This window comes from Exserohilum turcica, assembly GCF_000359705.1.
Source record: "Exserohilum turcica Et28A unplaced genomic scaffold SETTUscaffold_2, whole genome shotgun sequence".
Classification (NCBI taxonomy): Eukaryota; Fungi; Ascomycota; class Dothideomycetes; order Pleosporales; family Pleosporaceae; genus Exserohilum; species Exserohilum turcicum.
Genome location: NW_007360025.1, coordinates 1,769,442 through 1,795,991, shown reverse-complemented (window position 1 = coordinate 1,795,991; position 26,550 = coordinate 1,769,442). Strand labels below are relative to the sequence as shown.

General features: G+C 52.1%; 11 protein-coding genes across 11 annotated transcripts; 6 read left to right on the top strand and 5 right to left on the bottom strand.

The window, feature by feature from the left end:
- Positions 1-588: 588 nt before the first annotated feature.
- On the top strand, positions 589-2,432 carry SETTUDRAFT_163093 (uncharacterized protein). The gene has a single exon (XM_008027358.1). It carries the CDS (start codon positions 892-894, stop codon positions 2,368-2,370), a length of 1,479 nt encoding a protein of 492 aa, XP_008025549.1. The 5' UTR covers positions 589-891; the 3' UTR covers positions 2,371-2,432.
- Positions 2,433-3,214: 782 nt separating this feature from the next.
- SETTUDRAFT_87823 (glycoside hydrolase family 7 protein) lies at positions 3,215-4,636 on the bottom strand (the record flags this gene model as incomplete). The annotated part of the gene is made up of 2 exons (XM_008027357.1): positions 3,215-4,287; positions 4,339-4,636. 2 exons carry the CDS (start codon positions 4,634-4,636, stop codon positions 3,215-3,217), a joined length of 1,371 nt encoding a protein of 456 aa, XP_008025548.1.
- A 4,280-nt stretch (positions 4,637-8,916) lies between these two features.
- SETTUDRAFT_163092 (uncharacterized protein) lies at positions 8,917-9,975 on the bottom strand. The gene is made up of 2 exons (XM_008027356.1): positions 9,587-9,975; positions 8,917-9,422 (listed from the first exon to the last, which is right to left on the bottom strand). Exons 1-2 carry the CDS (start codon positions 9,853-9,855, stop codon positions 9,335-9,337), a joined length of 357 nt encoding a protein of 118 aa, XP_008025547.1. The 5' UTR covers positions 9,856-9,975; the 3' UTR covers positions 8,917-9,334.
- Positions 9,976-10,177: 202 nt separating this feature from the next.
- SETTUDRAFT_171309 (uncharacterized protein) lies at positions 10,178-11,958 on the bottom strand (the record flags this gene model as incomplete). The annotated part of the gene is made up of 2 exons (XM_008027355.1): positions 10,178-11,699; positions 11,753-11,958. 2 exons carry the CDS (start codon positions 11,956-11,958, stop codon positions 10,319-10,321), a joined length of 1,587 nt encoding a protein of 528 aa, XP_008025546.1. The 3' UTR covers positions 10,178-10,318.
- Positions 11,959-12,046: 88 nt separating this feature from the next.
- Positions 12,047-13,568, bottom strand: SETTUDRAFT_115723 (uncharacterized protein; the record flags this gene model as incomplete). The annotated part of the gene is made up of 3 exons (XM_008027354.1): positions 12,047-13,081; positions 13,130-13,230; positions 13,280-13,568. 3 exons carry the CDS (start codon positions 13,566-13,568, stop codon positions 12,317-12,319), a joined length of 1,155 nt encoding a protein of 384 aa, XP_008025545.1. The 3' UTR covers positions 12,047-12,316.
- Positions 13,569-13,752: 184 nt separating this feature from the next.
- Positions 13,753-15,020, top strand: SETTUDRAFT_178915 (uncharacterized protein; the record flags this gene model as incomplete). The annotated part of the gene is made up of 2 exons (XM_008027353.1): positions 13,753-13,759; positions 13,929-15,020. 2 exons carry the CDS (start codon positions 13,753-13,755, stop codon positions 14,951-14,953), a joined length of 1,032 nt encoding a protein of 343 aa, XP_008025544.1. The 3' UTR covers positions 14,954-15,020.
- Positions 15,021-16,592: 1,572 nt separating this feature from the next.
- SETTUDRAFT_163090 (uncharacterized protein) lies at positions 16,593-17,799 on the top strand. The gene is made up of 2 exons (XM_008027352.1): positions 16,593-16,745; positions 16,811-17,799. Exons 1-2 carry the CDS (start codon positions 16,607-16,609, stop codon positions 17,551-17,553), a joined length of 882 nt encoding a protein of 293 aa, XP_008025543.1. The 5' UTR covers positions 16,593-16,606; the 3' UTR covers positions 17,554-17,799.
- Positions 17,800-18,075: 276 nt separating this feature from the next.
- Positions 18,076-18,847, top strand: SETTUDRAFT_171304 (uncharacterized protein; the record flags this gene model as incomplete). Its single annotated transcript, XM_008027351.1, has 2 exons — positions 18,076-18,214; positions 18,281-18,847. 2 exons carry the CDS (start codon positions 18,076-18,078, stop codon positions 18,766-18,768), a joined length of 627 nt encoding a protein of 208 aa, XP_008025542.1. The 3' UTR covers positions 18,769-18,847.
- Positions 18,848-19,957: 1,110 nt separating this feature from the next.
- Positions 19,958-22,038, top strand: SETTUDRAFT_135533 (uncharacterized protein; the record flags this gene model as incomplete). Its single annotated transcript, XM_008027350.1, has 2 exons — positions 19,958-20,108; positions 20,159-22,038. The coding sequence occupies 2 exons, from the start codon at positions 19,961-19,963 to the stop codon at positions 22,036-22,038; spliced, it is 2,028 nt and encodes a 675-aa protein (XP_008025541.1).
- A 55-nt stretch (positions 22,039-22,093) lies between these two features.
- Positions 22,094-23,089, bottom strand: SETTUDRAFT_115708 (uncharacterized protein). Its single transcript, XM_008027349.1, has 2 exons — positions 22,802-23,089; positions 22,094-22,726 (listed from the first exon to the last, which is right to left on the bottom strand). The coding sequence occupies exons 1-2, from the start codon at positions 23,019-23,021 to the stop codon at positions 22,182-22,184; spliced, it is 765 nt and encodes a 254-aa protein (XP_008025540.1). The 5' UTR covers positions 23,022-23,089; the 3' UTR covers positions 22,094-22,181.
- A 298-nt stretch (positions 23,090-23,387) lies between these two features.
- Positions 23,388-26,370, top strand: SETTUDRAFT_41481 (uncharacterized protein; the record flags this gene model as incomplete). Its single annotated transcript, XM_008026934.1, has 2 exons — positions 23,388-24,675; positions 24,725-26,370. The coding sequence occupies 2 exons, from the start codon at positions 23,388-23,390 to the stop codon at positions 26,356-26,358; spliced, it is 2,922 nt and encodes a 973-aa protein (XP_008025125.1). The 3' UTR covers positions 26,359-26,370.
- Positions 26,371-26,550: the final 180 nt, after the last annotated feature.

Genomic DNA, 26,550 nt, shown 5'->3' with positions numbered 1-26,550 from the left:
ATGCACATGTTTCTTTTCTTTTTTCTGCCTTTCCTTGCCGTGTTTCAGGATGCCAACTTTATTCGCTGCTTGCGCCAACGTGGCGGCCATGTCTCGTGGCGTTGGGGCGCATGGGAAAACAGGCACAGGCACGCTGTCAAGGTGGGGCTAGGCCGGGCGTGGCTAGCGCCGTGGCATCAGGTGAATGACGGCAGACGGCCTGTCTCACACTCACCGCCGGCCTGCCAACTGGACCCTGACATCAGCCGTTGGGGATGCCACCATTCCATGTGCCTTGTCCTGATTGATGTGCACCATGTATGTATGTATGTATGTATGTATGTATGTATGTGTGTGTGTGTGCCTTGCCGCTGCACCCGTGTGCCACGGTCACACATGCGTCGTTGAGAGAGCTGCCTGAATGACCTGTCAACCAAGGCCCTTTTTTTTATTATTATCACTTGGTCTGCCTTGTCCCTCCCCCTCCCTCCCTCCCTCCATCTATTGATAAGGTGCTCTAGAACATCCGCGAAAAAAAAACGCTCGAAAAACTCTGGTTTTTTTTCCTGTAGAACTCTCGCTCTCTATCCTGCAGGTTTGGCGTCTGTTCTAATCGAAACGATTTATTACTTGACTCGAACTTGGGCGACACTACCGGACGCCTCTAACCCCCTTCCCACAAAACCTTGCTGGCTCCATACACTGGACGAAACACGCGTGTTTTTCACACTCGTTGTCTCCGTCTTTTTTTTCCTCTTCGATATTCTCTTTGATATCCTCATTCCTCGGCTTGGCTGGGATATCTTTTTATTTATCATCACGGAAGACAGTTCAGAAAGGAAGAAAGAAAGAAAGAAAGAAAGGGGAATAGAGCAAGAGTTGGAATATAACACTAGTTGTTAAAGAAAAAAGATGGGCTTCTTTCGTCGTTCGCTGAGTTTCAGCTCTTCACGCTCTTCGCGCCAGGAGACAGATGACTCTTCTGCATCCGACACAGCTAGTTCGAGGACGAGTATAGATTCGGCTTTCCAGCACGAGGTTTCCGAGTCCCTGGCTACTATTACCAAGGCTCCTCCTCCTTCACTGCAAAAGGCACCGATTCTCACGCTTCCGCTCGAACTCATCCAGCAGGTCAACACACACCTCGACACTGCGTCTGCAGCCGCCTTTTGTCTGTCCAGCCGCTTCATCTACTATGCTCTCGGCACAAACATGCTCTCGGGCTACTTCGAAGCAAGCAAGAACCGGTTCGAGAAGCGGCGGAGTATCGAGGCCGTTGTGGAACGCGCATTTCCCGGTCACTGGTTCTGCGGCTGGTGCGATAGATTCCACGCTTGGAGCGCAGACGACGGTCCAACAGCCCCCCTTTCAGCTCGAGGCAAACAGCGAGAATGCGCAGACTTTAACAGTTATCTCCATGCTGGCAGCGACTATGCACTCCGCTACCACCACATCCGGCTTGCTATCAACCGCTCGCAGCTCGGCCCTGAACACGGTATCCCGCTCTCAGCATTCTCCCACGAGCACAAGGCCATGGCCAAGCTCTTCAAAACCCCGGTACCAACGAAACTCCAAATCTCAGCCAAGATAGCCAAAGGCAGATTCCTCCTCCACACCTCCTACGCCATTATCCTGCCGGCCTTTGCAACCCGCAACCGCAACCTGCTCAGCGCGCTGTGGCCACTGTTCCCCCACATCCTCGTCGGCCACCGGGCGAGCGAAAACGGGCATACGGGCCTCATGGCGGCCGTCGACAACGTGGTGCGGCGCGGGTGGAAATACCAATTTACGCAGAACTGCGCCATGTGCGCTACAGACTGGGCCGTTTCCGCACAGCAGTTCTCCCACGCAACCGGCAGCCAGATGCGGCTTGTGGTGCAGACGTGGCGCGATGTCGGGTCTGCGCGGACGCCCTTCGAAACCGCCTGGCGTGCTCACGGCGTGTGTGTCAGCGAGATAGCAGGGAAATCTTCGTCGTCGTCGTCGGCATCCACATCAACCTGTCTGCTGCAAATGGCGGGGCTCCAACCAGGTTCTATCCGGCGGACCTTTGACTCCGCCGTCGCACCAGCCAACGACCTACTACACGACTCACCTCAACCCCGCACACGAAGCACCTCGAAACCGCGCATCTACCGCTCCTTCATGCGCCGCGGTACACATCAACCAGACTCGTACGATCACGACGAAGATCACGACGACGATCACGTTATCGCTGTGCGTCGCTCGCGCGCCCGCCCCAGCTACGCTCGCACCAAAGAGGAAAACGACGAGGCGGCTCGCATCTTCGACGACGAAATGCGTGATGCAGCGAGGAATGTCGCTGAGCGGACGGCGAGGATGGAGGTGTTGAGGCTGCAAAGAGGAGGGAGGAGGTGGTTGTTTTATTAAATCAGTAGTGCGAAGATGAAAAGGCGGGGTAAGTTTAGTAAGTAAGTAAGTCAAGTGTCTTTATTCTTTTTTTTGGGGGGGGGGGGGGCGGCGAGGGGGAGTTGTAAGTAGTTTTACTACATATTTTTTCTTCTTTTTTGCTGGACTTCAGTACTACTTTTACCTTTTACCTTTTACCTTTTACTTTGTGTAGATTCTTTTCTTTTTTTTTCTCCAAACAATGGCGTTCTGAGCGCTACTTATCGGACTGGGGGCTGGGGACTGGGTTTCTTCGTCTGAGAGAGAGAGAGAGAGAGAGAGAGAGGAAGAAAGAAGGAAAAGAGGGCGTACTTGATAGAAAGGAGAAACAGGGGGGAGTTTTCTGATATACATAGATAGAAGAGAGAGAGAGAGAGGTATATATACAGATTAGATACCAACCAACCGACCAACCAACTACTTTTTGTTCGTTCATTCATTCATTCACTGTAAACACCCCCTTTACACTTCCTTGACCTCACACAGCCAATGCTTCACGTGAGACATAATCCGATCTTTTTTTTTCTGAATGCAAATTTCCATTTGTTCTAGTTTGTATGCACACTTTTCTATACATCACACCACACCCACCAACTCCATCTTCCACTCCATCAACATCAACATCAACATCAAGTATATACAAAAGATATCCGAGGATCCAAGCTCAAGGGAAGAAAGAAAGAAAGAAAGAAAAAAGGCTAGCTCCCAAAGAACCAGGAGAGCACCGCCTATCTTTTCCCCTCCCCCCATGACGGCCCGTCCCCCCAAAGCCTTGAAACGTAGCAGGCTATCAAGAATTGGGGAAAAAAGGGTGAGGAGTAGCTTCTTACGAAGGCTGAGCAAAGGTAGAGCCAATGGGGCCAAACTTGATGTTGGAGAAGACAACGGTGGCGTCGGGAGAGTTCTTCTCGACATCCTCGGGCTTGCCAGAGGTGGTGGGGCAGGTACCGCGGGCAGCACCGGGCTTGGATGGGTCGGCGTCGGTGGGGTAGGTCGAGTCGAGCCAGAGCATGTTGACGGCGTGGTCGTCCCACAGCGACATGACGAGGACGTGGCCGCGAGCAAGCGAGGCGCCCATGCCGTTGAGGCCGCCGAGCGTGGCGAACGAGTTGTTGTCGCCAAATGCCGTCTTCTGCGCAGAGCAGTAGCTGTCGGTGATGGAGTTGCCAGAGACACCGGACACGGCTGAGTTGGTGTTCTTGTACACCTTGCCGTTCTGGACGTAGAAGCGCTTGATCTCGGAGAGGCTGGAGCCAGAGCCGATGAACTGAGTGACGACAGTCATCTTCTTGCTCGTGTCGAGCGTGGCGCCGGGGCCGTAGAAGTCCTTGACGCCCATGCGGTAGCTGTTGAAGTCACAGCCGTCCTTGTCGCACACGCCGCTGTAGCGGCTGTCGCCGTCACCGCAGGTAGTTGCGTCGGTGCACTCCTGGAGACCAGTGCCCTTGCAGGGGTGGGGAGTGTAGGCCGTCGAGATGGAGTTGGCCTCCCAGATGTCCATTTCCGGGCAGCAGGCACCGATCTTGCCGGCTCCGCCGTTGGGGTCGGCGTCCGAGGGGTTCCAGCCTTCGACGTTGGCCTTGCCGTTGATGAACTTGATGTCGTGCGGGCACTGGGAGTCACAGTATCCCGTTCCGTACTTGGCTCCGGCTGCGTTGTTGCCCTTGCCAATGCCACCGTCGGCGGCCATCTCGACAAAGTAGAGGGCGCCGTTCAGACCGCAGGGAAGCTTGGAGACATCAACGTCAAAGGTGAACTCCTTGTTGATGAGGTTGAACATCTGGTACTTGGTGTCCGTCTCCATGAGGTAGGTACGCGAACCAATGTTGCTGGAGTAAGAGCCCTTGGTGACAAACTTGAGGCTGAGCGAGTTGCTGCTGGTGGTAATACCGTAGGTGCCTGAGAGTGTGTGTTAGCATCGAATACTGCCCCTGAAGCCAGAATACATACCAGAGTAGTCGGCACCGTCAATGGCGCAGTTCTTGGTGCAAGAAGCTCCATCAGCGCAGTACTGCGTGTTCCAGGTGTTGCCAGTGTAGCAGTTGGTGTAGCCGCCAACGTTGTGAGCCCATCGCCAGTTGGAGTCGAGCACAATGGAGCCGGACTTGTTGGAGCAGCTGTTGCCGCCAGTGCCCGTGCAGGTTTGCCAGGTCAGCTTGGGGTGCACCTCAGCAGTGCTGGTGCCGACCTGCTGGGCGCGGGCGGCTCCAAAGAGCGAGAGCGAAGCGATGGCGAGGTTCCTGTACATGTTGACTGTTGAGGGAATGAATGTCTGGATGTTCGGTGTCGAATCTTGCTGCTTGCTGGGGGCCCCTTCTTATACTTTTTGCTCGCTGCTAGCCAGCATCATGTGTGGTACTTTTTCAAAGTACCCATATGACCATGGTTAATTTCAAAACGCAGGAGGCCTGCGCCCCTGGGCGTCTTGCAGCTCCTTCTCACCAATACGAGCATCAGAACGGGAATCCGGGAGCGTAGAACGCTGCTAAGAAGGCCAAAGTAATGAAGGGTAGATGAAGTATGCTTGGTCGTTTCCTCATCCTGGGGTAGTCCGGGGTTCTGTGGAGGCGTATGCGCCACGGAAGCCGGAGCCTTACTCCAGATAGCTAGAGGAGGTGGTGGTGGGTGGAGGAGGCTATGGAGCCTTGCACTGCTATGCACTATACCCGGTCAATATCACTGCCAATCTAACGCCTTAGTGTGCACTGCCATTCGACAGCAACCGAAGAGTATCATCTGTTTGAGGGCAAATTTGTGGATCGACGTTGGTAGCTCCAACGGTGCCTTCGCTTGCGCGTTTCATTGTGCCACGCGTTGTTTCTTGAGCACATACTGAGCATGTTTGTATATTGCCATCTCTGCATGCGCTCCGTAAGGAGCATTGCCACTGCAGCATCTTCCATTTCAGGGTCTGTTCATGGTGGCTGCAGTTCTTGGTATCTGGCCTAGTGATTCTGAAATCCGGATGGAATATATTGCATGCACAGCCTGTGAGCGGCTACAAGCAGATCTTCTAGAAGGAAACACAGGCTCGGTCCGATTGGGCAGTTAATATACTGCTGGGTCATGAGGCTCACGCGCTCTTCCGGGTATTCTTTCTGAGCGGGACAGCGAGGCTCTTTGAGGGGTTTGCATCGCTGGAGCGGTGCAGGAACAGGGTTTTGTTTCGATGCAATGAACCTCGAGTCTAGCGGATACAGAACCAGCTGGCCGGAAGATACCTGAGAAATGAATGCCTTCATGCCGCGTCCTGGCACGCGCACATTGAAGAAAACTGCCTGGCGACAAAGGTGAGGTAGGATGGACAGGCCCTGGTCAACTGACCTTCAAAGGTGGGTTTCAAGTACAAACAGGAAGACCGTGCTCGACAAGACGAAGCTTTCGGGCCAAACGGGACGAGACTCCCCCAAGGAAATTGGCTGTGCCTTGATTGAAGCTTCGTAGGCAGGACCCACGTCTTTGCACAACGACATCGAACCGAATCCTCGGCTAGTCCTTCGTGCTAGATAGATTGATGCCCAGGGATCATCGCTTGCCAAGACCGGGGTTTGCTTTAAATTTGTCCGCTGGCTCGGCTTTTCCACGTCCAAATTGGCACAAAACAGGTACGGAAGCTTGATGACCGCACATTCAAAAGCGGAAACCCTTCCAAGGTTTTTGCAGCGGTCGAGTGGTGGTGATGAGGGCGATGATCCGACGTCCCCTCCCCCCCATGTTGTGCGCTGTCTGTGTGTGTGGTCCCGATACCCAGTTCAGGCTCTTAATCAATCTACTCCCGGGGCAATCTAAATTCCGGCCACTCAAAAACAAACTCCACCCTAGAAACACTGGCCATCACTGGTTCGTGGCTACTGGTTTCCTGGTGGGCGGCAACTCGTTATGAACTGGCAAATGGGGTGCCTGCATGCAACCACTGAAACCGGGTATACGCATTGAGCCGCAACCATCGTGCGACTGGGTAGTAGATCAGCTTGCCTGAGTGGACAACACATCAAACAGTCATGGCGACGAACTGTCGTGAGCACCAGTTACTTGTTGTGTTGATAGAAGATTATACCACCCCATGTACATACCAACAGGACGCCTTGCCAGTCACACTCAGAACTTGTTACTCGAGCAGCCAGGTACGGCTTTATCTTGGGTAAGATTATAACAGGTTTATCCGAGTGAAGATGATGTACGGCCGAAGACACTGAGGTGGGCATACATGCACAACTCACCAGCAGAGTGATGCAAGGCCTTGTATAGCATTGTTCGTGCTCTACACCGTTCTATAATAAGCCGCGACATTTATTTGTCAGAGCTTATTATAGCTAAAGAGTAAATACAGAGGAGGACTTGGTAAGATGTTGAACAGTATTAGTATATACCTCAGTTACTAATTATGTGAGAAGGGCTATGCTAGTCGCTAATATAGCGTAGGATACCACTAGATCAGTTTTGTGATAAGCATGTGCCTTTAGTAGATTGACAATAGAAGTTGAAGATGAAAAGCACACCCCCATGTACTAAGCGGATATCGGCACTGGACAGCTCACCGTAGATAACGGATTTGATGCAAACAAGTCGCTGTAGCAGCATAACAGTTTAGACATATAAGATTTGAAAACGGAAATTACATCTCAATATATCAACAATATTACTAGAGAGCTTGGAAAGAGCATTGCTAACTTCTACCGCACTAGAATAAAGTATGCATCTCTGCTGAAATAGATAAATGCAAAGTAGCATTCTCTGGAATACATAAGTAAGTAATTCAATTTATTCCAAAGATAACAACATAACAGCTCTATAACTTCCTAACTCAATATCTAAGTATTCACTTCTATACTATAACTCTACTACTACTCGGATTTGAATAGAAAAAAAGGATATAAATTGAACTACTTAGTCATTGCCATTAGCCTGCCCCCCTCGGCACCCGGCACCAGTCCCAAGCCCCAACTGCACAGAACCCGGGGAAAGCCACACGCGACTAAGCCAAGTACACCCTCCCTCTCTTTCTTGGCACATAGATATCGACTGATACTACTACATAAATAGCCGGGACCTTCCGATATGTACGTAGTATCTTGGCTTTCTCATAACCCTCCACTCTGGATAAAAGTGCGCGCTCCGCATCCATTTCAGGAATGTAGTATTGAGATTTTTTTTGGAAGGGGGTTACAGACTGCGTGAGACTGTGCTTCACCATGTGATGTGGTGATGGAAAAAAGTTTTTTTTTCCAAGGTATGAGGAAGAGCAGGGATGGTATGTACTTACAGTAACGAGACTTGAGAATTAGAGTTCTGTGGGAAACAGATTGTTGCGGTGTTAGTTTTATTGGGCGCCAACTCGACAGGCGGTCGTGGGTCTGGTAGTTCCATGGGTTTTGGATGTGCAGAGTCTTTCTCGTGGTGTTGCTGGATGGGGCGCATTGCACCCCTGAGTAATACCCATAGTTCTGTGCATTACATTTCACCCGCTTTGTCTGCCTGCATATCCTGATCTTCTCCTTCTTCTCCACTAGCATGTATATTGCCACAGCAACGAGTCCGATACCGGCGACCGGTCCGATGCCGGCGGCAGTCAACCAGGTCTTGTTTTTTCGTTTGAGTGTTGGTCGAGGGAGTGGATGCTAGCAGGGCTGCTGTGTTTATACTCGAAGAGCATGTCATTGGGATCGGTGTAGAAATCAGCTTCAATGTCGATAGAAATGCTCGGTATGAAGACATCGACGTAACGACACGTGATATCGTGGTTGTAACTGGTAAGTTCACGGTAGATGGTATAATCTACGCAGCCCAATCGACAATTCTACTTAGGCGCAGAGAGAGGTCCAGCTAGAGACTTTGCATACATTGTAGCTTTGATACCTGATGCTCCTCCTGCACCGACTCATGATTAGTAGGTATTCAGATATCCAAAGTCACGGTACTCATCAGGTCCATCCTGTACCACCGTTGTCGTATAGCCTGTTATCCAAGTATTGTGTATCTAGCGTACAATGGGCTCTGGTACTGTAGTCATCTGTATACATGCTAGAGGTAACACAGGCATTACATACCAGCAGTGACTCAGCCTGAAAGCTTTTCTCTAGGTACGTCAAATTAAAGAAAGACACCAACGACAAATTCTAGAATCACGCGCGATGTAACACCCCCCATCAAGTTTGAAGCGTCCCATGCAGTAGCAATCTGGCAGCGTATCCCAGTTATTTTCACACAAGAACAGCAAGCGCGTGTTGGATATGGAATAGCATGACGATATGGGGTTGTGACAGCACTCTCCACAACCCAAAAAAGCAGAGCCGTCAAGACAAACGTCAAGACGACAAGGATACCTACTCGCCTGAGGCTAGTACTGGCTATGGAGGTGATTGCTGCAAAGGCGCAAGGGTTTTTTTTTGCGGATATAGTGATCAAAGTACTGGTTGGCCAGAAATATCGAGCTTCACTGATGGTGCCTGAACAGCATTGACGATGGAAAAAGCAAAAATCAGGGGAAGAAAGTATATTTTGCTTCGTACTAAAAAAAAAGCACAACCCTCAGGAACCATGTAATTAAGACCAGAGCAGACTGAATGTTAGGTTTCCGGCTTCAGAACGGGTCTCGTACTCGTAAAACTCAGCCCAGGTGTACGTTAGGGTAACCGATTGATCCGCATGCTCTCTTCCGACAACATCACCTCACATAGCCCCATGGCTGCGCGGCTATTGGAAACAGAATATCATTGCTCGCCCCATTGGGCGATAAACAGTCAACCTTTGCAAAGTCTATAGAGCCCCGTGGGCCAGCCAGATCCATGCTCACAAAAAGAAAAAAGCTCATCGTCATCCTCGCGGGCGTTATGTACAGTTTGATTCGTGCTGCTGTAGAAAATTCCGCCTTATCTGTCGCTTTGCTCCACGCGTAGTTTTAGGTCGCTAAGTCGCTTCCCGTCGCGAACTGGCAGTCGGCGCTCTTCTACTCCTTCTTGACGGTATCCGGGTCTGTGAGGATACCCTCGGCTTCCAGTCTTCGTCGCGCCTCCTCTAGGGCCCAGGTCTGGATGCTGGGGGGGTTGTTAGCCGTGATCGGATTTACGCTTTTTCCCCTCCTTTCCGTTGCTCCCTGATGCTTCCTCACGGCTCCCATGATTCCTCGGCTTTCGCCATCTCTTCCATCATCACGCCACTCCATCCTATCCACAACCCATGCTGCCGCACTCAGACGTACCTAGTGTCGGGCTTGAAAGCGTAAGCAACCACGCCAAATGCACATGCGCCTCCGAAGCCCCAGTACATGGCATTCTCCCACCCCTCCTTCTCATACGTCTCGCCGGGCTTGACACCGAACAGCCATCCGGATGGCGGGTCGTAGCTGGGTCCGTGGCCTGACTGCTTTGCTTGTGACCGCGAGAAGGCACGGGTCGTCATGCGTGGGGTGGCGGAGAGGGTGGAAGCGATGGCGCGGGAGCCGCTGGTTGCGGCACGGATCGAGTTCATTGTAGCTTTGTGGGCGGTGCAGCACCAGCTCAACAGGGTGAATTGAATTGTGGGGAGAGGTTTCCCGGTGCAGGACAAGGTGGTCGTGGAGCTTAGAAAGTCGCCGGCGGATTGTCGTCGGACGTGAGGGTCGGCGTTCGTTGCGAGGGCTTGTCTTGGCAGCGGACAGCTAGCGCCGCCTGAGCAAAGAAGCAACGCTATCGAGATGTCGACCGCTCGTACACGATTTTGACTTACTAAATTGATACTATGAAATTACATGGGGCTAAAACGTAAAGACAGTTGCTCCAAGTGAGGTCCGTTGTGATATTGAAGCTGTAAGAAAAGGTATCAATTATGTATGCGGCGTTCCCATGATACACGGAACGATGCCTGTGTCTATATACTAAATCTGCCAAATAACAAGCCAGAAACGCCGCTGCTATGCAATACCCCAGACAACGCCTACGCATCAAAGAGTGGCTTATGCAAGAACAGGCACACGGCTCTCTTCTGAATCTTCCGTCTCATCGTCCCGCTCGATGAAGGATATCCTTGCCATACCTTGAGAAGCTTGATTGACTTGCTCTTCTGTCTCTTCATCCTCACTCTTCTGGGCTGCAGCTTGTTCCTCCCTCTCTTTCTCTCTACGCCTTGTCTCGGCCTCTTCGAGCTCTGCAAGTCTTGCAGCGGTCCTGTCTGCTTCCTCCTTCTCGCGCCTCTCGCGGTCCGCCCTTTCGAGAGCTTCAAACTCGTCGTCAATCTCTTCCTCGTCAAGTGGCTGACCACTCTCATTGATGATGTTGGTAATTTCCTCGGTAGTTGCCATCTGCTCATTCACAGCATCAATGACACCTTGAACGCCTTCTGTGCCGCCGACTTTTTCGTTCAAGCCCTTGAGTGCCGCAGCACCAGCACGCATAGCCTCCACTATCTCGACTTGGTCTGCGGCTCGTTGCAGGTCTGTGTACACTTGCTCAAGCTGAAGAGCAACGTCTGAGCGTTGAGCAAGGGCGCCCTCAGCGAGTTTCTTGGACCGGAGTGCGGCCTTGGCACGAATCATCTGCTTCGCGGACACGGCTTCGCGGGCGGCAGCGTCCGCAGCGGCAATCTTCTCCATCAACGGTGGAATCTGAGCATTGATCTTTGCTAGTGTGTCGCGAAGGTTGGCTATAGCGGCGTCTTCTTCTGTGACAGGCAACGGCACATCCTCGTGCTCCGGCTTGAACTTGATGGTTTGCGCGTTGTACGATATTGCTTGCTTGTCTCTGGCCAGGAATGCTAGTAGTACGCTCAGGTCGTTGGCCGTAAGCGGCGCAGAGGGGTTGAGCGTGGTTGAGAAGCGCTTCAGGAAGTCGGTCCTTGACAGTACGCGGTCGGCTGTCGATGTGTGCTCCTTCATCTTCTTGAGAATCTCATCTGCCGCAACCTCGACGTTCTTCAGCACGACAAAGTTCCCGACTTCCATCTTGGCCGGTGCCTGCGGCTGCCCGAGTACGCCAACCTGCCGCAAGCTCCACTGCAACACTTTCCAGGGGGACGGGATCCATGACGTCTTGTATATGCTCTCTTTTGAATTCAGAAAGTCTTTCAGGGGTATCATTTCCTTCTTCTGCACTGCCTCATGGAACACGGCCGGCAAGCATGTCGGCTTGCCATATTGTGGATGTTGCAGCGCGCGCGCAAGCTCGTCGGCGGCTCGAATGCTCAGGAGATCGTGCGTGGTGCCCTGCGTGGGAACGGCACCGGCCCGCGCCGCATCGGTGAGGGCCTTTGTCCATGCCGCGATGTTTGCGTGGTATCCTTCGGGATTGATTTCGAGCTGCTGCCGGAAGTCGGCATACAGCGATGCTAGGCGGTGCTGGCTGGAACAATCAGGGAATGCAGGGCGAGGGCGGCCAGTCGAGGCTGGACTTACTTCTTGAAGGCCTCCTCATGCTGCAATACAAAGTCCAGCAACCCACTCATGGCGCGCTCTGCTTCCGGGATCCACTGCGGTTTACTGGCACTGGGCTTGGAGCGGAACAGCGCGCGCTTCCGCTTGTGACGACCAAGCGTGGGGTCGTCGCTAAAGATGGAGATGTGGGGGGCGGTGAGGTCGCAAGAGGCCTTGCGTTTGAGCATGTGCGCGTCTGGGGGCCTGGGGCAAGTATGCAGGCTGACGATATGATTCAATGGGGCCTAGCGTAGGGTTGGATTAAATGCTAAGTATGTTACCGCATACTCGGCCGGTATGCATTGTGATGAGTGCGGGGCGCGTGCAGCCATCTACATATTCACTGACGCGACGCGATGTTTCAAAAGGCAATATACCCCGCTGAATCTCCATCAAGCCCTCGACGTCCATCTTATCCTCCGACCGATCGAGGGGATGCGCCTCGACACATCTATGCTCAACACATCTATTCTCACATGCTGCAGTCTCGCAAGCCGCACAGGCACTTGTCGTGCGCCGTGGGTCTGCGCAACCTGGCCGCCTCCATCACTTTCGGACTATGTTGATGCCACTGCTCTTGTTCTTCTCCATAAACTGCCGCATCTCCTCCAGATCGTCCATGTCGTCGTCGCTATCCCCACTCGTTGCTTTAGTCGCTGGTTTTGACGTAGGCGGCGCCTGTCGAGCGCGCTGAGGTGAAGGGTCTCGCATTTCTTTTGTCTCGTCTTCCCACGCCTTTCTCTCTTCCTCGTCCAGCTCGTCTCGCCTATTGAGCCACCTCTCTTGCACATCGCGTGCGTCTATGGTTGCCCCGTTCTCGCGCATAGCCATCTGCCAGACGGTGTCGTTTGCGCCTTCTATTCCACCCATTGCAAAGCCCCCTGCTCGGTCAATGGCTCGCAATAGTGTCATCATGCTCTTCTTGTCCTCGACCGCCAGCGTCTCGAAGCCGACTAGCGCAAATTCCTCGACAAGCTCTACGATTGCCTTGTTGAGCGCAGCAAATTTTGACGTTGGCTCGTCGTCGTCCAAGTCCATCTCTTCATTTGCGCCAGCTGTTGTAGGGCCTGGTATGCCGGACGTCTGTTCGCGGTTGAGGTGCGGTAGCAGGTAGTGTAGATCCTGGACTTCGGTATAGAAGTCTAGGTTGAAGGGCAGGTTCGGATAGTTGCGCAGGTTGTCGATCTTGGTAAGGACGTTCAGATGGGGAAGATCCATCTGCAGCATGCTGCGCAGGGCAAGGAGCAGAGACGAAACATATAGCGATGGTCGCGAAAGGATGATGGAATCAGTCAGGTGTACGACGACAAGCTGCGAATGTTAGCGCCCAGTTGCGAGCCATGGGTGGTGGGCGAATACTCGATACCCCAGTTTTTGTAGGCGGAAGAAGATGTTCCGCAGCGATCCGTGGTGTGTGAAGAGCTCGACCTGTCCGGGGCAGTCGAATAGTATGTAGTCATCTGTCAGGTGTAAGTATTCCTTCACAGTGTTTGGTCTCATGATGCGGACCTCCAAGCTCCTTCAAGCCCTCCTCTAGCCACTCAAAGTTGTGCTCCAGCTCCTCCAGCGCGAACAAAACCCCGCCGTTGGGACCGAGCGACTCTTGCTCCATGATCTCGTCAATGGTAACCAGGTCTCGGACGTCTAGAGCAGGCTGGTACGACGTGTGATCGTTCGCGGGGTCGAGGTTGACGACCGAGCATTTGCGCTCAATGGCGCTCATGAACTGCTGCATGCCATCACAATAGGTAGATTTGCCTGAGCCTGGCGGGCCTATGACCAGCTGCGCAAACGGCATCTTTGGTGTTGCAAAAGTGACGTCGGTTGTGAAGGTGAAGCACGGCGGGAGGGGCGTGGGAACTTTTGGAGGGGCGTTAGCGTGCATCTCAGCTATTTGTTTAGTAGTTGCGGACCTCCGACCCTGCGGAGCTTCTCCAGTCCACACCCGCGACAGACAGCCCATAGCAACCCAGACCGCCAACATGTCGAGTAAGTCGTCCTTGTTCTTTCGCCGGCATATTTCTCGCCCTGGCGCCGGCAGTAACGCGCTTCGCATCGACCGCGCCCTGTAAATACAGACACCGCAAGCTGTCGCGCCAGAGTAGTGTTTCTGTGAATTAGCCCTCTACCTTGCATCACTTCCTAACCAAACACCCAGGCCAATTCGAGCTTGCGCAAAACCCCACCGAACCCATATCTGCCGTCAAATTTGCGACCAACAATCCGACGCGGTTACTCGTCTCATCCTGGGACCGCCATGTCTACCTCTACGATACCCACGCTGAGCCTGGCGGAAAGCTGCTGCAAAAGTTCGAACACCGCGCGCCAGTACTAGATGTCTGCTTCGGGCGCAACGACAACGAGGCCTTCTCATGCGGCTTGGATTGGGAAGTGCGGAGGATTGATCTCGAGACGGGCGCGCAAACCATCATGTCTACGCATTCGCAGGGTGTTCGCAACGTCCTCTTCTCTGCCGCACACAACCTTCTCATCTCTTCATCGTGGGACTCTACACTACATCTGCACGACCTTTCACAACCAGGCGACTTCTCTGCTGTCCGCCTGCCCTCGAAACCCTTTTCGCTTTCCGCATCGCCCACCAAATTGGTAGTTGCCATGGCCAGCAGAGCAGTCAACATCTACGAGTTGGAGAAGCTAGCAGCTGCAGCTAAGACGGCCGACGAAGAGGAGGTGAACGTAGAGCCGTGGCAGCAGAGGGAGAGCTCGATGAAGTACATGACACGCGCCGTATCCTGCATGCCCAACGACGCCGGCTACTCTAGTTCGAGTATCGAAGGACGTGTTGCGGTTGAATGGTTCGATCCATCTGAAGAGTCGCAGTCGCGGAAATACGCATTCAAGTGCCACAGACAACAAGTGGATGGTCAGGATGTCGTGTACCCAGTTCACGCACTGGCGTACCACCCAGTCCATGGTACATTTGCGACAGGAGGAGGTGACGGCATAGTGGCGCTTTGGGATGCCGTGGCAAAGAGGAGAATACGACAGTACCAGAAGTTCCCTGCCAGCGTCCAGACGATTGACTTCTCCAACGACGGCAAGTATGTGGCCATTGGAGTCAGTCCGGGATTCGAGGACGGCGTGGATGATGTCCCAGATGGCGTTACAAAGGTATTCATTCGGGAACTCAGTGCAACGGAAGCTTCAGGCAAGAAGAAATAGCATGTTGTGGATCTCGCAAAGATATTTAGTCCTGGTCCCTCGACTTGCTTACGGGAGCGATAACTGTACCAATCATGACGAAAAGCGTGACGTATGTCACCGATTCTGACCATTTCTTTCGTGACATGTTGGTTTACGTTCTCTAGATTGCCGGCTGTCTGCACAGTATTGGCAGTTCTATCATGGAATCCCATCGCTTCTGTCATGCTAGACTTGGAATCCATATCATTGGCATTTGAGAGCGAGACTTGTTGCTTTGCAAATAACAAAAGCACCCTACGTCACCTTCCCGTCTCAATGTTCCGTCATTTCCCTTAACTCGGAATAATACTGGACGATAGTTGAGTCAAGCTCTCAGCTCATCTAGTCATGTCTTTAGTCGCTCAGCCCCTCCATGCGCCGCCCTTTTGACTTCAGCCCTTCGGCTCCCCACCACACTGTTCGCCACCACGACGAACAGCCAGCATCTCGCCAGCCCTTGATCATCCCCTAAAACGTATCTTCGAGAATATGTAGCAAATAATTGAGCTGTGTTCCCAGGAAAGTAGCTACACTATCATTAAGAACTTACAGTCTGGTCTTCGGATCAGACTACTTTCCTTTTCTTTTTGAATTTCGCACCATCCGGTAGCGCATTCGAATTTCGTTTCTCTCAGTGTACAGGGTTTGTATTTTTTGATTTTGTTTTGTTTTGCGGTATGGAGTTAGTTGCAGGGCTTAGACGCTGTGTTGGCTTCGTGACGTGTGCAGGGACGAGATGCTCGGTTGTTGATATATCCTTGCGTTGTCTCTGCTGTATTTATGAATGTATGTTGCTGGGTGGTCTAGCAAGATAATTTGTTATCACTGCTGTTGTTGTTACTGCTAATAAGCTGTCTATGTAGATATTGAATCTGCTTGGTCTGCGTAGCAGTAAATACAACTAGTAGATACTGCCTCTCAACTCTAGTGTAGTTTACAATAGCTGAGGTCTTTCTCCTTGTCAGCGCCAACTAGAAACTTTTGATGAACATGGTGGTGCGTAATATAACCTAATATACTAGGGATTTACGACAGATTGGCTTAGCAGGTCAAGAGACGGGACACGTGAATGTAGAAGTGTAGAGAGGATAGCGATGTCTTGTGAGAAAAGCTGAGCAAGGGTGTAAAGTCGATATTGCATCATAAGACTGCTACTACTCAAGAATAATACATCACAACACATAACAAGTATACTAAGATGCGGTATTCAAAGAGGTCAGTAAATTCAAAAGGGTAGATGACGTCTGACGCTAGTCTTATCGATAGTCCCTCTCACATTTTCTACATGTCGCGACTTACTCTCCAAATCCCACCAAGATGGCTTTTCGCAAGCGCAACATAGCGCTTTCACGCACTCCAGGTGGCGAAGACGCGCAAAATGCACTATCTGCACCTGCTGTAGCACCGCCAGCGCCAACACCACCAGGTGTCCGCCCTTCTCCCATTGACGGCCGCCCCACTACTTCAACCGGCACACCTTCGCTTGACGGTATACTAGCGGGACATGCTGGTCTGGCGCTGGGACACTCTATTCTGATAGGAGAGAGTGGAACAACAGACTATGCTGGAGCATTGCTACGATTCTATGCCGCCGAGGGCGTGGTCCAGGGCCACAAGGTGCACGTAGTGGGCATGGGCGAGGTGTGGGGGAGAGAGTTACCCGGCATATCAGAGGACAAGTCAGACAAGAGGAAAGAGGCAAAGGAACGGGCAGAGAAGATGAAGATAGCATGGAGGTACGAGGGGCTGGGCCAGTTCGAGACTGCAAGAGGTGCGTCTTGTATATCTAGTCGAATGCCATGTTGTTTCTTGGACACCTCTGACTGCGTGTGACAGGGTCTCCAAATGTGCAGAGGACTGTGAGCCAAGGCGATGGCACAACGGAAGAACAAGTCGTGTTTTGCCATACTTTCGATCTCGCAAAGCGCCTTACCCTGCCGGTAGGGACGGCAATAAATTATGTGCCCATACCATCACCAGCAGGCACTTCCGCATCACCATTCCCTTCGATACTGCAGAATATACGGCAGCAACTTGCCTCGACGCCAGCCCACACAATTCATCGGATTGTGATACCGTCTCTTCTTTCGCCCGCCCTGTATCCTTCGTCATCGGCGCATCCAACCGCTATACTCCAGTTCCTCCACGGTCTCCGAGCACTGCTACGGCAGTACTCCACTCGCCTGACTGCTCTCATAACACTTCCATTGACTCTATACCCTCGGTCCTCTGGCCTTGTCCGCTGGATGGAGATCCTCTCGGATGGAGTCTTCGAGCTGTCGCCATTCCCCTACTCGCGGATGCAAGCGCTCGCGCAGTCAGCGGGCGCAACCAAGGACGAGGAGCGACCACAGGGCATGTTTGCAGTACACAAACTACCCGTGTTCCATGAGAGAGGCGGCGGTGGAAGCGTCGAGGATCTGGGCGAGGATATGGCGTTTACGTTGAGCCGGCGAAAGTTTGTGATTGCAAAGTTTAGCTTGCCGCCGCTCGAAGGCGATACTGAGGCACAAGAGGAGGCAGTCAGAGAGGCAGCTGGCGGAAGCGCCATGCCGAAGAAGCAGGATTTAGAGTTCTAGAACGCGCAATTCGTCTGATGCGTAGGATACCCGGCAGGGCACCGAGATGGCGGCATGGCGTATACTTGATCGACCCATGTACCTCCTTATTCATTCCGAATCGCTGTCCTCCCCAAGCATGTCCTCCATTTCGATCTGCTCCCACCCTGCACTGCCAGCCCCAGACCCGAATCCTCGTGTGTAGGTGCGGCCGAAAGATGCGTTGCGAGGATTTAGTGTGACGCCGGCGAATCTGGCACGGAAGCCATCACCCATGCACGACGATGCGGCCAGAAAGGCGAGAAAAAAGAGAAATGGGATGAAGAGCAGTAGAGTCAAGAGGACTAGCACGCTCATGGTGGCGGGTGGTGGTGTTGATGTGAGAAAGAGGCTAGCATGTGTACATGGCATGGTTCCAGACCCTTATGACATAGTGTCGGCGATTGGCTCTCTGGTTGCCGGAGCCCCTGTTCTAGTATCAACAAACCACCAAGCCACCTAAACTCTTCCTTCTCCCTTTTCACGCGTCTCAAATTTGAAGAAATGAATCGCATGATTCGGGTCTCCTCTAGTGCGCTCTTGCTGCTGGCATGCGCGCTCAATGCCTCCGCCCATGGCAGTCATGAGCATGCGCAAGTCGAGGTCCCGCCAGACGCTGACTGGGCGACGCGACATATGGCTGGTATGAACTTGTGATCCTTGGATTTTAAAATAAACAGCCATGATCTACGCAGCTAACACATAATAGAGGAGCATCACATATCTGGCTTCGACGCTAGCTTCTTCTTCACTCTACACGACTACGACGGTACCGGTCTTTGGACTGCTATGGACATTCGACGCACCTACGGCCTCGAAAACCCGCCCACTTCTACTCAGATTTCCGACACAAAGAAACAAATGGTTGTCGATACCGTTCTCAAAATGTTCGACATGAACAAAGACGGAGCGATCACGCTGGAAGAATTCCTACAGAAAGACACCGAGGGCGTCAAGTTACCCGACTTTGGCATGGGCCCTGGACACCACGGCGACGACGAGTACGAGTATGAGATCCACCACTGGGAAAAGTACCACAGTGGAGACGACGTCAAGGAAGAGGATCTCAACCACCCCGAGGACATTGAGCATTTCAAGATGCACGAGCAGAAGGAGGCTGCGCAGGAAGAGTGGGAGAGGCTGGAGCTTAGGGGTATTGTGGAGAAGAACATCCCCGATAAATACAGGCGGAATTGATGAGCTCACGCGCTTACTGAGACGCACGTTTGGCGTTGACGAAGTATCTGTGAATGTGCCGGCATAAAAAGAGACTATGAAGAACGAGGTAACGATGTCCAAACACGATTGTACATGTGTATATAATGTCAAAGTATAGAATCTTCAAGAAGCGTGGTTGTTAGTCTGTCTCACGTAACTATGCTAAAAGACTCCGTTTTGCGTCGCATTTGCATATTTACGTCGGAGTGCTGCCGATACGCAGGCTTAGGTAAGAACAGGACTGAATTCACCAAAGTTGACAATTATCCCAGATGTTTCCTGAGAGTGAGCGAGTCTTTAACATTGCAGTTGAGCTTGTAATAGAAAAAAGACCCAGTAACGAATGTTCAACAAAAGAATGCAGGTATGTGGTTTCTCAGCACTTGACTTCATTGCTACAAGGTCACTCTATCTATATGTCAAAATGCTATACACTTGCGAAGATCGAGTCTCCTGTAAACATATCATTTGAGTATACAAATCATCTTGTAAACTTTTAAATATTTAGATACCTTCGGACAGGACCCAGAGAAGACCATATCTATTATCATCTGATTATAAGAAGTCCTTGTTTTTGAGGCGCAGTGTTCGGTGTATCAATGTTGAAAATGCTCTTTACCCGAAGAGTTTGACGATTTATCACAGCTTACTAGGACGTGAAAGAGATTTAGAATACCCGGTTCTCAACTCCATATGTTGATTCCTGTATTTGGCATACATCATAATCCCGCATCTGGTTGGATGCTGTAGTCCAAAAGCGGAAGACACTACAGAGGTGGCTTTCAAAAGTTCTTGCTGACAGGGGTTCCTTGGGTACCACCGAAAATATAGCCGAAGACTAAGAATTATACTATATTCGCAACTAAAAGCCCTTAAAATGGAAGTTTGGAGAGAATAGTAGCTACTAAAGTATACACTTACAGTAGTACACTAACTATATTAGGCATTATTTCTTGCACGCTAAGTAAATAATGGAAACGTTATCACGAGAATTCGGTCCGATGGATCCGCGCCTTAGCAAGAACTTTTGAAAGCCACCTCTGTAGCACCCAAACACAACAAGCTCAGCACCCACTAGCGCGCTTTCTACTGTCCATCAGCAACCATTCCATGTCTCGTCACCTAAACATCCCAGTACCTTTTTCAAATTCTCGCCCTGAACTAGTCTATCATGGCTGACGATGAAGATGTCGAGACCGCCTTGATACCAAGTCTCTACAAGCCACCCGCCTTGCTGCCAATTGCGCAACTCAAAGACCAGTTGCTCTACACCATAGAGACATATCCCGTGACTATTGTCGTGGGTGAGACGGGAAGTGGTAGGCCAATCATCGATTTTTCTGATTTTTTCTTGCTGACGTGATTATAGGCAAAACAACACAAATACCAAAATTCTTGCTCGAAGCAGGCTGGTGCAATGGTGGCCAACAGATAGCAATCACACAGCCCCGGAGGATAGCATGCACGAGCGTCGCAGCAAGAGTAGCAGAAGAGCTGGGCACGCCACTGGGTCAGAAGGTTGGATACAGTATTCGGTTTGAAGATGTTACCTCGGCAGCGACGCAAATCAAGTTCGTTACAGACGGGCTACTGCTACGCGAAATGCTCGTCGATCCACTGCTTTCACGCTATTCTGTTATCATGGTAGATGAAGCACACGAACGCAGCCTATCGTCGGATATACTGCTGAGCGTGCTGAAGAAAGTGTTGAGAAAAAGAGAAGACTTGAGAGTGGTTGTGAGCAGTGCAACCTTAGAAGCCGAGCGATTTCTTGACTTTTTCAATCCTGATGAACAAGAAAAGGTCCACGGCAAGAGCAAGGAAGAGTTTGGCTACATTATTGGTATTGAAGGGCGAACGTATCCGGTCGAAATCCAGTATCTCCAAGAACCAACCAACAATTACGTCGAGGCCGCCGTGGATACAGTCATGAAGATCCACGAGCACGAAAACGAGGGCGATATTCTTGTGTTCCTGACCGGAAGAGAGGAAATAGATGACGCAATCGACAAACTTGGAGACCATATTGCTGAGATGTCGTCGTCGCAACAAAGGCTCATGCCTCTTCCACTCTATGCCGGTCTTCCCACAGAGGACCAAAACCTCATCTTCACCAAGCCACCACCAGATACACGAAGAGTGGTCTTTAGTACCAACATTGCGGAAGCCTCCTTGACGATTGACGGTATCGTTTTTGTGGTAGACACGGGCTATGTCAAACTCCGCGCCTACAATGCGCACCTGGGCATTGAAAACCTCGCCGTCGTTCCTGTATCAAAAGCCAGCGCGACACAAAGAGCCGGACGCGCGGGACGAACCAGGCCTGGAAAATGCTTCAGGCTATACACCGAAGCCGTGTATGAGGGGTTGGAGGAGGCCACATTCCCCGAGCTCGCCCGCTCAAACCTGGCGCCAGTCATCCTCCAACTTCTAAACCTCGGCATTACAAACGTGGTCCGCTTCGACTACCTCTCTCCACCACCCTCCGCACTCGTGACACGTGCTCTCGATCTTCTGTATTCCCTCGGCGCCCTGGACGCCCACGCGCGCCTGACAAAACCCCTGGGCACGCGCATGGCAGAGCTTCCCCTCGAGCCGATGCTTGCCCGTGCTCTGCTCAAGGCCGCGGAACCTGAGTTTGGGTGCCTGAGTGAAATGTTAACAATAGCAGCTATGATGACGCTTCAGGGAAATACATTTGTATCCCATGACGGAGGCAAGAAGCAGTTGGATGCGGCGAGACGACGATTTGCAGTCGAGGAGGGTGATCACCTCACATTGTACAATGTGTATGAGGCTTTTATGAAATCAGGAATGGGTAATACGTCGTGGTGCCATTCCAACAACCTAAACCACAAGGCACTTGTCAAGGCAGTGAGTGTGCGCAAACAACTAGCAGCTTACCTGGACCGTTTCGGCGTCAAGGAAAACGTGCTCGCATCATCCGGCGTGCTGAGGGTGGGCGGTATTCCAATGGCTGAACGAGTAAGGCGCTGTCTTACCTCTGGCTTCTTCGCACACGCAGCGAGAATGAAGGCAGGCGGCAGTTTTACCACAGTTGATGGGAAGACGACGCTCTGGGCGCACCCGTCCTCTGTGTTTTTCACGAGAAAGGCAGACTGGGTCATCTACACCGAGATACAGTCTACACGAGACAAAATCTACATTCGCGATCTGAGCAAGGTGGACATGGACTGGTTGACCGAGTACGCGCCCGAGTATTACAAGATCAAAAATGGAGGCAGATAGTTGGAGTTGACACAGCATGAAGAAGAAGTGAATTCAGGGGTATTTATCAAAACTACACCAAAAGACGAAAATACCCAACCCTACATGTCCAAACGCCGTCTGTAATCCAATGTCGTGATTCGTGTTGTGCGGGAAGTAGAGGTCTACTTGCAAGCTTCCACGAATAATTCTCGCATGCCCTTTAGGAAGCCTGCTAGGTCGCGCGTCTCGTTCAATCGCTCCACTACCCTTTCAACCTCCTCGCGCTCGACCTTGGGCCTCACTTCTAGCACCTTGTAGTCGCGCTCGCTAGTGTCCAGTTCAAACCACGCCTCGCGATCCCACTCCCTCTCGTCAACGTTGGTGTAGACAAACTTGAGTCTGTCATCCTTTCCTAGCCCCTCAATCCTCAGGCCGAGATAGCTCTCCCAGAAGTCCAGCTCTGGCTCATTGTAGCGGCTCTGGCCATCGAGATACCGGCGGTGCTTGAGCTGTGCTTCTCTGCGTGCAGAAATTGTCTTTTGTAGCTCTGCGATTTGAGACCGGAGATTGTCGCGGTGGGCGAGGCGCTCGTCTCGTTGCAGGGTAAGCGTCGCAATGGCTTCCTGCATCTCTGTCGTTTCCTGGGCCTCCTTGGAAAGCGTCTGGCTGTGCTGTGCTGTCTTGAGCTCAAGGATTTCAATATCGCGCTTCTTCATGCGTTGGTCCTCTGCGTGGTCGTTAGCACATGCACGATACAAGACAAAAAAACTCTCCGATAATACAGGAGAAGCGGGATGCTGACCGTGGAGTTCTGCGACGTTCATGCGGAACTGATTGCGCTCTTCCAGCACTCGCCGGCGCCCATTCTCGATAAATGCGTCGAATCTCGTTGTGAACTGGTTCATGCGGCTGCGCAAGTCGTCGAAGCCGAAGTTGATCGAGGGCAGCTGGTCCGCCATGGACGGCGCATCGTGCGACGACGCGCGCATGGTAGTGCTGAGGGAAGGTTCAAAGGTCGTCATATTGGAATCTGTTTCGCGAGCGATTGCTGAGTGTCTTTCGGAACTCTCGCGACGTGGCTGTATGCGGCGTGGTGCGATAGGGCTGGAGAAGGCGATGATGGTGTTTGGCACGGTTGCCGGGTAAACAAGACACGGGCGCCAAGCAAAAACGACATCTGCGGGGCGCATGCACGTGCACGTGCCGACGTGCCCTGCAGCGCTAGTGGGAACTTTTTGTCCCCGCCGCGGTTTTCCTTCACTGTCGCGTCTGCTGCTTCACCGCGTCTGCCGGATATTCGACCTCGACTTCGCCGTTAGACCACCACGTCCGAAGTATGATTCTGTCTTGCCCAACTGCGACCGAACGAGACCCTTTACGACGGCCCAATGGCTGACAGATCGCTCAGAGATCTGAACTACGGCTATCCTGGCGCTACCAGCTATGATTTGGAGACTGGCGAATGGGCCTTTGCAAGGCAATACACAACCAGGAGCTTCAGGCAGATCCGGACCTTGGATGGAATAAACCATGCGGATACACTTGCGACAGCGCCGGCTCAACTTCCTCATCCAACAACGCCGTTGAACAGTACAAGTACACAGGACGAAGTCAGGAACCGAATACAAGACCAACCCCAGCTTGCTGCTGCTGCTGAGCTTATACCTGAGCGAGCTCTCGTATCTGCTGCGGTTTCTGCGACTACCTCGGTCTACGACCCACTCATTGGCAACCTGCTCTCCTTTGGGTCCATCACGCTCGAGGGCAGGCATGAAAACGCACGTCAAGTCGCTGCGCTTCCTGTGGGAGAAGCGGGGAACATATTGAAACTGGCGATATTGAACAAAGAAAGACTTGGTTGGGGTATGGCCAGGAAGACATGGATAGACGGCTCGACTCTGCGCGAGGCAGAGAGTGGGTACTGGAACGAGGATGCTGCCCCTATACAACAAGTCTGTTTCTCTCAGTCGGAGGATAGGAGCTCTTTACTCGCCGTGCGACTTCCGACACGTACAGTCTTCTTCCACCCCATGTGCTTTCGCCAGGCCCACGCGGCTGCGTCTTCGCCTTTCTACGACCTCCCTCCATCGGCGGTGGATGCGCACCCTATTTTCAGTATAGAAAATGAAAGAACTGGTGGTTTTCCTCATTCCGACGTGGCATTCAACCCGGGCTTCCAACTACAGTTTGCCCTCGTTGATCAGGCTCCTATGTGGAGCGTATGGGAGATTGACCATTCGCGCAAGGGAGATGTATACACCCCTTCGTGTCTGGTTAGTGGACATGTCAGCAGTGTAGAAACTGAAGACATGGCTGGCGAAGATGGATGGGCGCGAATACTCTGGGTGGCCGACGTTACCACTCTGTTGGTCTGCAACAGGCGTCATTTGAGCATCGTCAGTATCAAAGGAGGCAGCCCCAAGTATCTCTCTTGCCCAGAATTTTTCAGCGAGCGATCCGCAGAATGGTTCCTGGACGTCAAGCAGCACCCAAAACACGCGAGCCGAGTATTTGTTTTGACTTCTACTCGTCTCATTCTAATGCTCGTCACGAGTTTGGGCAAAGATGATGCTGGTGTCGATGGCGCAGGAGCGACAATCCTGGCTTCATGGAGACACTATCGAAGTGCAGAAGACTTCACCCTCCAGGTGGGCGTACAGATCTTGTCAGATGACGGTAAGTTGCGAATAGATATGTCAATAGTAACCTGTGCTAATATCAACAGACTCGTGTCTGGCACTCTATTCGCAAACGAACAACCTCATCCAGCTATTCACCTTTAGCGACCATGTCTCGAGTGCTTCTGCAGTGGCATGCTCTGACCCTGGCATATTAGACCTGACCGTTAACGAGCCAGGCCAAATCACCAGCTTGCACATGGAGCCTATGCAACAAGGGGGTATCAGGATAGACCTTGATTTCTTCCGTTTGTTTGTAACGCTGTCTAGCTCTAGTATCCACGAGCTCGTCATCTATACGGGGAAGTCCTTGGCCCAGGAATCGCCCGATTCTTTTCAAGCTGTGGAAGACTTTACGCGGAGCATGATACGACGCCCCAGGGTCGGCATCTCCAAGACGGAAGTGGTCAACAAGGAAGACGATTTTGTAGCTCCAGATGGCCTGACCGTTGTCGAACTACTGAGGCCCAAGAACCCTCCAAAGATCTTCAAACGGGGTGAGAGTGCAGTCTGCGCTTCTGCACACGAAACACGGAATAACGAACTCCTGTACGAGGCCCTCCGACGCCCGGAAAACGCCATGGGCGATGCACCAAGCTCTATCGATGTCGCAACGGTTACAGACGAGTTGAAGCAAATGCTCACTGACGAGCCCAACTCTGTATCTTTGCCAATCGGTACGTTGATGGAGTACGCGGGATTGAAGCTCGACGTTCCAGACGTTGACGATGCTTCATCCAACTTACAACATCTGTTGTCCGAGAACGAAGAGAACGCTTTGTACGTTGAGCGTATCGCATCAGCACGCACACTTAACTTGACCGAAGATGGCGACCCTACCATTTCCGATGTTTACGACACAATCTTGCAAACGTGGGTCGCATCTCTCCCGCCCGGGGTGTCTAGTCGCGTCCGGCAAGCCAAGGAGCGTCTAGCTCGCCGAATTGCTGCAGAAGTGATGTTCTCTAGCACACGTGTACGCGAGCATGAGCCGGATGAACCAATCCCTGGCTCACATTTTAGCTCAAGCCAGGACAGGAGCATGGCGTTACCCATCTTGCCATCACGGCCTAGGGATGGCGATTTCTATTCCGTGCCAGATTCTGTCTTCTCTCAAACTCTGCCACCACCACCACACTCATCTGTGCCCTCGTCGTTGCCGGAATCATGGCCGTCTGGTGCGCCCTTGATCCAGAGTGCCCCGTCAGACCCTCTGGTACGGCTAGGAAAGCATCTGCGTAACAGGAACTCTCCTAGCAATCCAGGGAGTATCCGTGCGAATGCATCTCAGGTCCTCGGACATTGGCAAATTGGAGGTAATCCGAGAAACTACGACTGGGCAACTACAGAACGCGCCCTTCAACCCGAGAATATGGATGAAGAAAGTCAACGGCAACGTGAAAAAGAGCGTAGGAGGAAGGAACGCAGAGAAAAGCGTCAGCAACGTGAAGATGAGTTGGCAAGAGTCAAGGCTGCAAGCCAAGCAGCAATCTTTGCAAGAAGCTCTCCTGGGCCTATGTTGGGTGGCATGGGCAGCAGCCAGGTACCTATCCAGAGCCAAAGCCAGGTCCCAATATCTAGCGGGGTGTTTGCAGTACCACAGAGTCAAGCTGAACCGGGTAAGTTCGGAGGAAGGTTGGACAAGAAGAAGAAGAAAAAGGGGAGGATGAGCGGCTTCTAGGAAAGACGCGCGCGCAATTGTGAGGCTTACAATTGCGTGTCTGGAGGTCATGTCGGCTATTGGCTAAGAGCCTCGGATCTGATGTCATCGTCAGCACGGAAAGAGACATGTAAAGGATGCTCCATTTGGTGTCAGGTGGGGCTGGAGGGGTAGCTCCCGTCTTGATACACAAGCTTACGAGTACCCGGCATT

Bases quoted from the DNA above. Each gene is read 5' to 3' on its own strand.
- SETTUDRAFT_163093 (XM_008027358.1), top strand. From the start codon at position 892: ATGGGCTTCTTTCGTCGTTCGCTGAGTTTCAGCTCTTCACGCTCTTCG.
- SETTUDRAFT_163092 (XM_008027356.1), bottom strand. From the start codon at position 9,855: ATGAACTCGATCCGTGCCGCAACCAGCGGCTCCCGCGCCATCGCTTCC. The intron at 9,423-9,586 runs GTACGTCTGAGT...CAACCCCCCCAG, and splicing joins GCTTTCAAGCCCGACACTAG to CATCCAGACCTGGGCCCTAG.
- SETTUDRAFT_163090 (XM_008027352.1), top strand. From the start codon at position 16,607: ATGGGCGAGGTGTGGGGGAGAGAGTTACCCGGCATATCAGAGGACAAG. The intron at 16,746-16,810 runs GTGCGTCTTGTA...TGCGTGTGACAG, and splicing joins CCAGTTCGAGACTGCAAGAG to GGTCTCCAAATGTGCAGAGG.
- SETTUDRAFT_115708 (XM_008027349.1), bottom strand. From the start codon at position 23,021: ATGACGACCTTTGAACCTTCCCTCAGCACTACCATGCGCGCGTCGTCG. The intron at 22,727-22,801 runs GTCAGCATCCCG...ACGACCACGCAG, and splicing joins GAACGTCGCAGAACTCCACG to AGGACCAACGCATGAAGAAG.